Source organism: Lepisma saccharinum, chromosome 5 (genome assembly GCF_977018435.1).
Source record: "Lepisma saccharinum chromosome 5, izLepSacc3.1, whole genome shotgun sequence".
Taxonomy (NCBI): domain Eukaryota; kingdom Metazoa; phylum Arthropoda; class Insecta; order Zygentoma; family Lepismatidae; genus Lepisma; species Lepisma saccharinum.
In genome coordinates this window covers 40,532,158-40,545,455 of record NC_139233.1, presented here as the reverse complement: position 1 = coordinate 40,545,455, position 13,298 = coordinate 40,532,158, and the positions used below count along the sequence as shown (strand labels likewise).

General features: G+C 38.4%; 1 protein-coding gene across 4 annotated transcripts in view; it reads right to left on the bottom strand.

Annotated features, from left to right (window-relative positions):
• LOC145988343 (uncharacterized) overlaps positions 1-13,298 on the bottom strand; it is a 487,907-nt gene that overhangs the window by 473,569 nt on the left and 1,040 nt on the right. For all 4 annotated transcript variants that reach the window (XR_014441741.1, XR_014441742.1, XR_014441743.1 and 1 more), the window contains exon 2: positions 1,446-1,579. Coding sequence is in view for 1 of the 4 variants with exons in the window: in XM_083123209.1 (XP_082979335.1) it covers positions 1,446-1,579 (134 nt within the window). In the remaining 3 variants the exon portion in view is untranslated. The remainder of the gene's footprint in view (positions 1-1,445; positions 1,580-13,298) is intronic.

The following is a 13,298-nucleotide window of genomic DNA, read 5'->3' as shown; positions in this document are numbered from 1 at the left end:
ACAAAGGATTTGATAAATAATGTATGGGGGCATGCATATTTCCTTTTTGATGAAAACACGAAATGTGAAATAATACATTGAAGTGTTAATTTTTTGTGTTCGTGAAACGTGTGAGGTGCATTTTGATGCCATGTTTTGTCATGAAATGATGTAAAATAAACTTGTAAACATGAAATTTAGGATTAATTTACCGAAACAACACCTTTTGAAGCCTGAATTACCCTGTGGGTTACGCAAGTCATGGAAATTGATAAATCCAGCTGTAAATATTTGAGCAGCAAAAATAGACTCCATTCCACAGCAATAAGCTTAATACTCTGATAACTATAAAACTGTGATATTAGAAGGGTAGCTCTAACGATGTGAGATCAATGACATGGTCCAATATTGAATCACATCGTGAGAATAATTCTAGAACAGGCAATTCCTGTAATCTACAAGATAAAATTTTGGCAAAACAGCAAATTGGATAAATCCAACATTCTAAACCTTAAGAAATGAAAAAATATGAAACAACATTATGTGAGAAATTGAAAAATCCTGAGGAAAGAAAGGATGTTAATGAAGGATGTAGTAATACACATCAATAAAAGAAGCAACCAACAAAGCTGTACAAAATCAAAGAAGAGTTTCCAAAAATGAGTGGTGGGCTGAAGATTGTAGAATTGGTCAAAAAAAGAATGAAGCAAGAAGCAATGCACACAAAGACTAGGGCCAGCCAGGAAACATATATTATAGAAAGGAAAGAAACTAAAAAATGTGTATAAATGACACAGAAATGGTTAATGAAAACATAAGAAAAACTGAAAGATGAAACAACACTCTTTTTTAAAGACATACAATTCTTTAAACAGCAAACAATATTCCAATGATGTGTAAAGATATAGAAGGTAATATTATGTCAGTATTACAAAAATCGGAAGTTCTAAATAGATGGATGGAATATTTTAGAAACATTCTTAATAAAAACAAAATGGAACAGAACAGCAATAATCAAACAAGAACTGTACACTTTACATGGAATGAAACAAATCCTATAATATAAAACCTACAAAGAAATCAAGCGGTGGGATAAGACAACATACCTCCAGAAAATTAATAAAAAATGAAAGGAGAACATTAAAACTGAAAATACGCAAGCTGACATTAATTGATTGATTTAGTTTATTTTACTTCGCGTTTTGTACCTCTTGGTTAATTTGCGAAGATGGGGATGGGGATGAGTGATGAAATTGATGGATGGACATTCACAAACAACCAAGCCCGAGCGGGATTAGAACCTGGGACCCTTGGCGTCGCAGCACGATGTGCTAACCACTCGGCCACAGGGTCCGGCCCAAGCTGACATTAAATGTACGGGATGAAGGTATAGTGTGCCAAATATACAAAGAGAGAGAGAGATTAAACTATAACAATTACAAATCAAAAAATCTACAACCACTTACAGCTCATCACTATTTTCAGAACTTCCTGGGACATCGACATAGGCTCCATCCCAGTTCTGGTCAAGCCATAGGTTTTCATTATAGCCACCGCCTGCATAGTAAACATTGTTCCCTTCACCTGATCTAACATCCATCTGCAAAGAAAGAAAATACATAGCCTAGTACATACGAACATTAATTACACCATGAATTAAACACAGAGATTATTTGCCAATATTCTGCAAATGAAAAAAATTAATACTTGAAGAAAAAAACCTTTTCACAACTTCTTTCAAGCATTTCAGCATGAAACTCACAGGAGATGTGGTAAAATCAGATCCAAAAATGTTACATGACGTAGGTATGAAGGGTTTTCTACGTTTAGGCCTGTTAGCATTAAAATTACTATCAAAACTTCCTGGTCTTCAGCACTTCGTGATTATCACCACCTGGTGAAAGTAGTTGTGGCCTAACAATACAGTTAATCGACCGCTACTCGTGGGCGAGTGCTGCTTTTCCTTTTGTTTCAGATGCTTGTAATTTGACTTTCATGGAAGTGTGAGAGCGAAGCTCTCGCTCTCGTCTACCTTCCTTTCAGAGTCTCCCTTCAATAAGATACCGCAATACAAAATATGAGTCATTGTTAACGCTTTCTGAGCCATCGTTCTTTCAGTCATGTCGGAGGCACGAGCAGAATGGAGCACGACCCTCACCAGCAAGAAACAGTGCAACTTTTTGTGCTAACGCAAAGTAGTGCGATTCTGATAGCGAAGTGGTATTGAACATGGAATGCGATGAACTGACTTGGAATTGCCTTTTTGAGGAATTTGAGGATGAAAAGGTAGGCATCCCCCTAGCAGACCATGAGGTTTGTAACAGTAGCCACGACAGCAGCAGTGGGGTGGCGGCTGATGATACTGTCACTGGCAAACACCATGGGCCTCAATATGTCGGCAAGCACAATGTCACGGTGTGGAACATTCATCCTTCACCACCCAGCAGGCAAAGGAACAAGAAGAATGTAGTCATTTATCCCGACAGATGTGAAAGGAACTGCTCATCATGGGACAACAGTTCTCGAGTCTTGGGAAATATTCTTCCCTGACCATGTGATTCTTGAACTAGTGAATTGTACAAACATTAGTTTGCACAAAATGAGACAAAATTATACTTGTGAGTGTGACTTGTTCGACACAAATGTGAACGAGATAAAGACACTGCTTGGATTTCTGTACTTTGCAGCAGTTATGCAAACATTTCCTTTAATAGTGTATTCAAAACTAAATAAAGTAGGGATGGGTCGATATGAAATTTTGGCCGATACCGATAAAGTACCGATATAAAATTTACCGATACCGATAACCGATATTCTACCGATCCGATATAAAATTAGAAATGGTCCTTGAAGAACCTGAAAGGCTCACTAACCTCTTTATTAAATGTGTGTTTCAAGGTGACTGCAGTGCAAGATAAATTGCATATTTAGACATTTACTGTTTTAGAAAGTAGGGCATGGATATTATCCATAAAAATTACAACAAAATGGTAGAATTTTGCACTAAATTATCAGTTAATAATCGATATATCGGATCGGTAAAATAATCGAAAATTTTACCGATAAACCGATACACTGATATGCCTATATCGGCCGATACAGATAGAGTACCGATTAATCGGTCCCATCCCTAAAATAAAGTAAATGAAACATTAAAATGTGTATTATTCACAAACAGTATCATCATCATATATACATAAATTAGATAAACCTTTTGATCAGCAGTCAAATTTAGCAAACAACGTTATTACAAAAAAAAGTAAAGTGCTCCCCTGTGCTTAGCACCACGCCATGAAGGCATACAGGGGGTGTGCAGGTAACACCCCACACTTTCTTGATCCGGTCGTGAGTGGGGGTGATGTGATCAGCAAAACGCCTTTACCCCCCAGGGTTTTCCCCAGGTACCCATTTTATTCGACGCTGGGTGGGCGCCGGGGCCTCTTCCGATGTTAGAAAAGTTCCCGGATTTGAACCAGCCGGGGATCGAACCCGTGACCTTTAGCATGGTAGTCAGACGCGTTACCGACTGAGGCAGATATAAAAATGCATGGGGTGAGCGAGCACTTTGCTCAGCTACGAGTAACTGTATGACAGACAGAGATACAACCCTGAGTAGCACAGGGTTGAAGAAAAAATGAATAGTTACTTTCCGTTATGTGTCTGAGCATATATTTTTGTGTGCATGCTTAATTCCAGAACTTATATTGGCATGAGTTTACAATACCGGACCACTCTCCAATTTCTATAAAATTTCGCCTACTTACTAATTTCGGTGTCCTGATGACGTATCTGTAGTTCATATTTGGCGGTCACTTGTTAAAATTGTACATTTACGTGTAGAACTTGTAAAATAATCTTGCGATTTACCACGGTGATTGTCCATACACAGCAATTCGGAACCATCTTTCTTTTGCAATTCGTTAATGGTCTTCCTTTACGCACAACAATCTTGTTACCTTGTATTGACAACAGACGAGGAATGCCTACGAGGTTAGGTTAGGCCTGTTAGGTTAGGTTCCATTAGCATAAATAAAAAGATAAATTAATATTTTGGCTAAGAGAACTATACCTTGTCTTGCCTTGATTTCTTCGAGTTTGGAAAATGGCATCTTCCGTGGAGCTACTGCTCTTACGGTAGGGTTACGTAACGTTAAGAAAACAGTTCATGTCATTTTTTTTCCCTCAAATTTCCATACTTGACTGCCAATTATTACATGCAGATTCATGATTAGGAGTTCACAATTAGTAAGTAGGCGAAATTTCATAGAAATTGGAGAGTGTCCAGTATTGTAAACTTGTTCCCTTATATTCTATATTAAACTTAGCCCTGTATAGTTCTCTGAACTTCTTGACTCGATTTGACTCACTTTGCATCGAAGTGTCTAGTTGGTTGAACGGTGCAACACTGAGTCGTCTAGTTCATTGATTTGGAGTCAAGTAGTGTATTTGAAGTCTGCACTACCTCTAGGACCGGTGTATGGTCGTGGTGCATGCTAACTAATCAAATGACCGTTTAAAGCAGCAGACAGGCATTTGTTGAATCTTCTGAACTTGAACACCGCAGTCTAGTTGGTTGAACGTAATTTCCTTGCACCACTCTGACACTGGATACACCTTCACTGCATAGGGTTCCCAACCATCCCAGTTTGACCAGGTATAGTTTGCCTTGTCCCGGAAGAATTTTTTATCTTTCCGAGATGCAAGAAATCCTGGAATTACAGTAATTAGTAAATGAGATTTTTCAAATGATTTTTTTCTTCTTGTGGTAGGTGATCCTCAAGCCCAGCATGTTGCAACACTGTGTACATTCTCCCCTTGATTGTATCAACAACGAAGCATTGTCAGCGTCAACGCACAATCGTGAACGAAGAAACAAGAGAATGCGACTGGCCGGGCTTGTTACTACGTGGTGTGTGAATGCCAAGTACTGGACTATTATTATTGTGATTTGTGAACTATTTCTCTTGTGTACAAGTCTTTTATTTCTCATCGAGGATGTCTCTAAGGCCGGTATCAGATTCGAGTCCATCGCCCAAGAACAAGAAACTTAAAAGGTATTGTATTTTTAAGGACGACTGGCTAAAAGAAAAAGAGGAATGGGGTAAATGGATTCGGAAAGTGAATGATTACAATGCTAAGTGTAAGTTATGCATCCAAAGCTTCAGTATAAAGTATGAAGGAAAACGTGCTATACAGGTACTTTTTGCTTCAAAAAAACACAGACAACTTAGTTAGTACTAAACAGAGTAATATTTTATGCAGCCGTAAAAGCATTTAGGTATATTGATATTGAAGCATTTGTCATTAAAGTGTATAATGAATTTTCCTCATCAGCCAAACAAAACGAGGAGCTAAAACAATTTATTTGACTTTGTTGATGTAGAATATAAAACAGTTCTAAGACACGTGCCTACACGTTAGCTTTCATTGTATCCTGCTATTGAACGCCTTCTGTTAAACTGGAAAGCTCTTAAGTCTTACTTTTTATCCCAAGGGGAAGGAGAGTGCAGTAACATGCTGTAGACAGTATTCGGTGGAAGTGAGGATGATGATTCCATTCATTTGTGTACATTATGGTTTATCCATAATGTGCTTAAATTATTCTATACCAGCATTCAGCATTTAGAAAACAAAGTATTTTATGTCCACCGAACTGCATACCTTAATGAGTAAAGTGAAATCTGAGCTTCAATGCAAACAAAATTATAAATTTTATGGCAGTGAAGCAAAAAGAATGCTAAATAATATGAAAAATGAAGACAAAAGGAAGTTCGAAACAAGTGCAAATGCTTTTTTGAAAAAGCGCTAATGTACATTTCAAAGTGGTATAATTTTGAAGATTCAACTTTTAAGACAATGGCTGTTTTGTCTTTACGCAACCCACCCACATGGGAAGAAATTGAGGAGTTGATTAAATTTAGATCATCTGTACGAAGATTTTTGTGTTCTGAGAAGTAAATAGACTCCCTCAATAAAGAAACCGTGAAAGAAAAGTGGATATCTTTCTTTGAAAAAGCTCCAGAATGCAAAGAACTTCTAAAATTAGTATCATTTGTGTTGTCAGTGCCTGTTGGAAATTCATTTTGTGAGCGAGTGTTTAGTGTAATGGGCTATATGTATACGGACACGAGAAACAGATTAAGTGAGAATCAACTAAAAGCTGAAATACAGGTAAAAATAAACTACATGACCTGCATGGAGTTCTATGATTATGTGAAGGGTAGGCCTGACTTAGTGAAAAGAGCCAAATCTAAACATACATATAGGTTTAAAGTATCAGCTGTGATGGCTGCCTTACATCCAGTACGACTGATCAGGGTGGCTACAAACAAGCAGAAATGAAATTCCCTGACTTTTCCAGGTTTTCCAGGACAAAATTTACATTTCTCCCTGACAATTACAAACTAAACTACATCGATGTTTTTGCAAATAGAAATAATAAACTCATACAGATCCACGTATGGTTTTGTTAAGTACTAATATTATCTTCTATGAAATTGACTTAATTTCTCTATTCTCTATGATTTGAATTCAAACTGCAAAATAGTGAATTTGGAAAATTATTACAATTCACAATTCACGGAATTTTGTCATACGCAGTAAGTTTAAAATAAAATACTTGATTATTTTTAAAGTTACGACTAAATGAGATAAGAGTGAAGAGTGATTGATTCAGAAATACAATTTGTAATTTATCAGTCACCATTCTCGGTATTATATGTTGATATTTCCACTGAGGTTTGGAACTCTCTGCTTGCAAGAACCATGAGTGCGGACTCATTTTTCAATGCATAAAGCTACTTCTCTCTTCTCTGTAAAGCAAACAACTTAACTCTTGCATATAAGTGAAACAAACGAATCGAACAAAATAAAGTGTCATATTTCCTTACATTATTAATGGGATTTCTGCTTTAGTACAGTATATCCAAGTGAAGTACTGTGAAACTAACAACATGCAGTTATACCATTAATGCTGACAAAAAGGGTATGTAGGTATTAGAAATTTAACGCAAGGAATTTATAGAATTGCATTGTATAGGTACCTGATTTAGCTAATCACACATTAAAACAGGAACACTCTAATAATAAAAGCTCTGAAAGTTCATATACGAGGGGCATCCTGAAAAAAGCTCCAATGGTGCCTATACGCAGCACTAGTGGTCGGAGAGCGACACACACACATGCAGGCAGGAAGAGGTGGCATGTAGCTGTAATCTGGTACAGTTGCAATGCAGCCGTTTTAGGACAGTTCTAGGTTAAAGATTGCAGCTCTCATACAGTCTCCCACCGACTGGGATGTAGCCTACATTTCACGCTCAGAATTTGGCACAGAAATTACACCTTCAGGTGTTTTTAAACTACTGTTTAAAATTGTAAGTCACATGGCTTACGCCTCTTCGTGAGAGTTTGATATCTTGAAAGTTATTTTGGGAAAGTTATTTTCCATACCGCTTTTTTAATTTTAAGGTAAGGATTTTAGATAATGGAATTTTCCCCGTATATACTGAAGGGTGCATAATGACCATAAGTGGCGACGCACCAAAAAAATTAAATCAATCTCACGTGACAGATACGGATATATTATGGCACCAAAAATTGGCATTATCTTTTTTTGACTTGTTAGTGTTACGTTTCCCAAAATTCGCGTTTTTGTTTTAGAACATTTGTCTGCCAAATATACCGAAACGTAATACTATTAAACTATTATTTTAAATTGTAGGTCACATGGTCTACGTATTTTCGTGACAGTTTGATATGTTGGAACAGATTTTTGAGGAAGTAAAAGTAAAGTGCTCCCCTGCACTTTTCCATGAAGGTGTATAGTAGGGGTGTGGAGTTAGGGCCCCATACTTTCTTGATCACAGCTGAAGGTAGGGGTGATGTCATCAGTACCACGCTCCTGGCTATCTTTATCCCTCAAAGTTTCATCAAGGTATAAGCTTCATATGATGCTGGGTGGGCGCCAGAGCAGTTTCGAAAACATCCCGGTTCTCCCCCGCAGGGGATTGACCCCGGGTCTCTCGCATAGTAGTCAGACGCCCTAACGACTGAGCTCCATTATTACTCGTTCGACAAATGCCGATGGTGCGCACTTAGCTTGGTAATTCAAAACATATCTCGTGCGACAAATACGAAGATGTGGCTCCCGTGTGACGGTAGATACGCACTCGATCTCCTGTTAGAACCCTGCCACTTTGCTCTGTGATGCAAATGGTTTTGATAGAAGTTAAAAAAATCGTGGGAAATACATGATTTAATGTGGCTATCGGAATTATTCCATGTACGTATAAGTCTATAGTTTACTTTTGAGTAAAATGTTGGAAAACTTGCATGTTCTATGTACACAAACATGGCCTAGAAAAAACAAGAATGTTGGATTTCATGGAATTTTTCTTTGTTTTAGGACATTTCTTTTAAAAAAATCACTAAAAACGCCAACAATTCGCATTTTATGCCAAATTCGCATTATTTCGATATTTTGAACGGGCGAAAAATGTGTCCAGACATCACTGCACATTCCCGAACATAGCTTCGCAGCAATTATCATTATCCACGGTTTTGGCGCTTGAGGAAAATCAATGTCCCTACTAATTCGAAATTACTTTCTGGCCACCCCTCGTATAAATCAGTAGATGGAAACTGAAAATTTAGCAGGGCTGGCAGAGAAAAGTCAATTCTTGAAGAAAGTGATTTGCTTTTATGATTGAATGATTCGAGTAAATATGATATTAAAATATTTACGTATTTATTATTAGTATTTTATTTCATAATTTTGAACATTAACCTTACTCAGTGAGAGATTAATGACCATCTCTCATGAGTTTAAAACAGACAGGACAGTGAGTGGCGTTAATTTCATTGCAATACTAGTGTTGCAGTAAATTTGACGTTGGGAGCATGAACTTGTGTTGCCCACGGGACGAGACGGAACAGGCTTTTAAAAATTCGAGAGGAGACGAGATTGGTCATGTGTCCCGAGACAAACGAATATTTTCGAGACGAGACAGCATTTCACAGCATTTTCACTAGACGAGACAGGCCAAAGTCTCGTCTCGTAGGCAACACTAGCTTGTCAATTTTTATAAGGTTCACCAATGCAGATTTATGTTTCACTTTTTCGTGATATTATTCAATATATATCCCATTTCGTTGGATTCTTCTTGATATCTAAGAATAGTGCAATAAGATATCTAAGAATAGTGCAATGTCATTGTAAACGTATGTTAACTTGAACGAAACCAGTAATACGTCAGGATGATGAAAGAAAAAATTCGTAAGCACTGCTACATTAAATAAGGTGAAGTGAGCCAGAAGAGTAATAAAATTCCAGCAGCATATTTGCAGTCTAAAGTTCTTCTTGTTTATGCATTCGATTTTTGTTGGATGTTGTAGTCCATGCAATTTCTGTCGCATGTTGTAGTGAGATACTTTGTAGGGTGGCGATATTCGACAAAAATCGTATGTATCAATGGAACCTATTTGTTTCCATGTTCCTTCAGTTTGCCCAACAAAATGCCTTACTACGACGTCCGACAACTATCGGACGGCGCCACCCGCTCTTATCCCCTCCATCTGTTGAAAGTCCCCTTACTACTCCCATACGGACAACAAAAAATGATAATTCAATGCATTTTCCATGTAATATTTAGAGGCTTAACCTTTACTCCCCCGATGATACTATATGCTATCATCACCCCTCTCCGCAACATATCTATGCCACATTTCCGAACAGAGTTTCACATTTTGGCTCATTATTCAACTTGTATGGCACCCAAGAACATGAAACATGTTTCAATCTCTTTCGAAACGTCCATTCTTTGAAGAGAATACTACGGTTTGTGCCTTCTCCCCAAAATAGCGGGAGAAGAGGGGGCAAACGCCAGATTTTTAGGGTTTTTTTCCATTGAAATTCGGTGATCGCGCCCCCAAACCCCCCTTCCTCGGTTCGGCGTTCTGAATTGTACACGGTTGCATGCTATGATGTTTTAGCTGAAAAACAAAACTTGTCCGAAGTAGATTGCACCCATAGTGCCAGAGTTATAACAATTTACCTCCAAAAATGCAAATTACCTATTTTTCGTAAAAAAATAATCACATTTTGGCTTATTATTCAACTTGTATTGCACCCAAGAACATGAAACATGTTTCATTCTTTTGACAAATGTCCATTATTTGATAAGAATACTGAAGTTCGCGCCTTCTCCCCAAAATAGCGGGAGAAGAGGGGGCAAACTCCTGATTTTTATGCGTTTTCCATTGAAATTCGAGGGACGTCCCCCCCAAGCCCCCTTCCTCAGTCCGGTGTTCTGAATTGTACACGGTTGCATGCGCTGATGTTCTAGCTGAAAAAACAAAAATAGATTGCTCCCATAGTGCCCGAGTTATAACAATTTTCCTCCAAAGAGTGTTCGAATTTAAAATTCCCGCCGAGAAGCCCGGGCGAGAGAAATTTCTCTCTCTCTCTCTCTCTCTCCTCCTGCCATCACTGGTTTCTGGCGCCGTGGTTGTGTTGCGCATAAAAGGGGCCTAAAAGTTGAGGCCGAAACTTACAAACGAGATTTCCTGTTCCCGTGCAGAGTTCCATAACGATATCTTTAAATAAATAAATGAAATAAAATAAAAATTTAAAAAAAGTCAATGAAGACGAAATTCCCTGACATTTCCCTGACTTTTTTTGACACCTCAAATTCCCTGACTTTTCCCGGTTTTCCAGGTTTTCCAGGTCTGTCGCCACCCTGCTGATGCAACTGAAGCATCCCTGTCCCTGTAAGTATCAGTATCAGATTAAAATACCTTAAAAATGCATTCAGACTTTTTTTTTTTTAATACTCCTAAGATTTGGGGTGAGGGGCTGTCCTTGTCCCGGAATTGTTCAGCTTAGAGTTGGGAACCCTAGCACTGCACAGAGTGTCAAAAAGTGCAGACTACTAGACGGGGCTAATATATACCCAGTTCCACATAGGATCGTTTTCAACCAATTAGATTTATCACATATATTTTCATTATTTTATCACCTACATTAAAATACAATATACAAAATGGTAAATATGCGATATCGCCCGAACACCTCTCACTCATTTATTTCGTTAATTTTAGCATTGATACTAACCTATTCTGCATCGCGGAAGATTCTTTAAGGTGAAGTTATGCCTTTTTCCATAAAATAGTGCCAACTTTTCATATTACGAGTCATTATTTGTATTCCTTGTTCCGCTTGGGTAACATACAATATGGCATGCACTCGTCGTGCTTGTGTTTTGTCGATTTGGAGTGGGGTATGCAGTGTTTCAATCTTCTTCACCGAAAAATACCTACTTTTGTGTTCATTATGTCATCACAAACCATTGACGGATAGCCCCACAAACCATTGATGGATAGCCCCAAAAATCATTGACAGATAGCCCCAAACACCATTGACAGATAGCCCCAAACACCATTGACAGATAGCCCCAAACACCATTGACAGATAGCCCCCAAAAAAATTCACGATAGGCCCAAAAAAAAATTCACGATAGCCCCACGGACCATTTCCGGCAAGGTTGGGTTGGGTTAGGTAAGCATAGTTCTGCAGCATTCTATGGTGAAGTTTTCAGTACTAGTTTACTATCCTTCGGACAGATTTCTTCATTTCTACAGAAGAAACTACGGTACTATTATCGTATGAGGGAAACACCTACGAATCATATATTTCGGACTTCTTTACATTGCTAACGTGTTATTTTCGAATGTGGAACATTTCCTAAAGTGAAATAATGCATATCAATGTCTATTTCTTAGATTTACAAGTACTTACTGTTACTTGTTGTTTCCAATCTGTAACACATTATGGCCGTGATAGCGTACTGGTTTAGGGGGCGTTCTGAGTGTGTTTTGTCGATTTATGCAGTGTTGCAACCTCGTTCACCAGAAAATATCTACAGTTGGGAGCTGAGAAGACTGCAAGTGCGGGGTGAGGTTCGGGGATGAACGGAGAGGAAGTGTGGGGAGGGAAGCTTCGACTTGGTGTTCAATTTTTCAGTGTTGCCAGACATGCAGAAGTCCCTGTAGGAAAGGGTGAGAACCTGATAATGGAATCGGGACTTACAGTGTGAGGTGCAGTCTGGCGTTCGGAAAAGTTCGGAACCATTCGTGAACCTCCACGGATGATGTCAGCCACGGGACATCTCAAAGACCAACAACGGCATAGGAATTCACACTTCTTCCATGTTTGCGGAAATAAATTTGTTTTAAAAATCGAATGAATGTTCTGGCGTGTGTGTATAAGTAAATGTATATGTATAGAGCAGACTATATATAGTAAACTGGGTCGCTGAAGGTTAACTATCAATAGAATTAACATGCAACGAAAAGCGGGAAAGCCGGCTCGGGGGTTGAGCAAAGGTTTATTCAGAATTTTATCTTTGAGGGGTGTACGTTCATGTTTATGTGTGTGAAAAGGTATACTTAGAGCCAAAATGACCATAAATTTGTCCTTTTATAAAAATTGTGTGGGGTGTTAGGGCGTAGTTGGTGGATAATTCAATGGGGCCGAGACATTACAACTTCATGTTCCATAATCCGAAAGTTGCAGAAGAGCGATGCTACATACCAAAATGTAAATACAAACGAGGGAGAAAATGTACTACCCTGCATAAGTTAAAATTAATTGATCCATGTCCAGGAAAGAAGCATTAACAAGATGCTAGGAAATACACAAAAAGCATGCACACACCCTTACTTTCTTAGTCACGTTGGAAGCAGATTGCTTTGATTTGTGAAGTTTTATTCCATTATTAGTATTGCTTTCACTTGTTACTATGTAATATGTTCCATTCATTTGCAATGCGTTTTCGTACCATGCCTTTTTTATTTATGCCGCTGCCACCCTGAAAGGAAGACGAGCTGACTGCACACGGCGACAACAGGCAGGTCAGTTTCGCATTCCTCAGCCTCGCAGTCTTCTCAGCTCCCAACTGTACTTTCATCCCCGGATTTGAAATTATGCTAATACGTCGCAAACCATTGACGTTAACCTCACAAACCATTCACATTAGCCCCACAAACCATTCACGTTAGCCCCAAAAAACATTTTCCGTAAGGTTAGGTTAAGTTAGGTTAGGCAAGCATAGTTAAAAAAAATAATTAAAGATACTAGACACGTCATGTTCTAGTGAAAACACGGCGAGGCTGAAACACTGGCTACGGGGTTGCATCATCTTAACACACGGAACAATGCACTCTCGTGCAGAAAGCAAATGGTGGGAGCAGAAACAGCGACAGAGATTTTCGCAGAAAACAACACGCATTCACATTAAAATGGATCAAATCTACATTCAGGA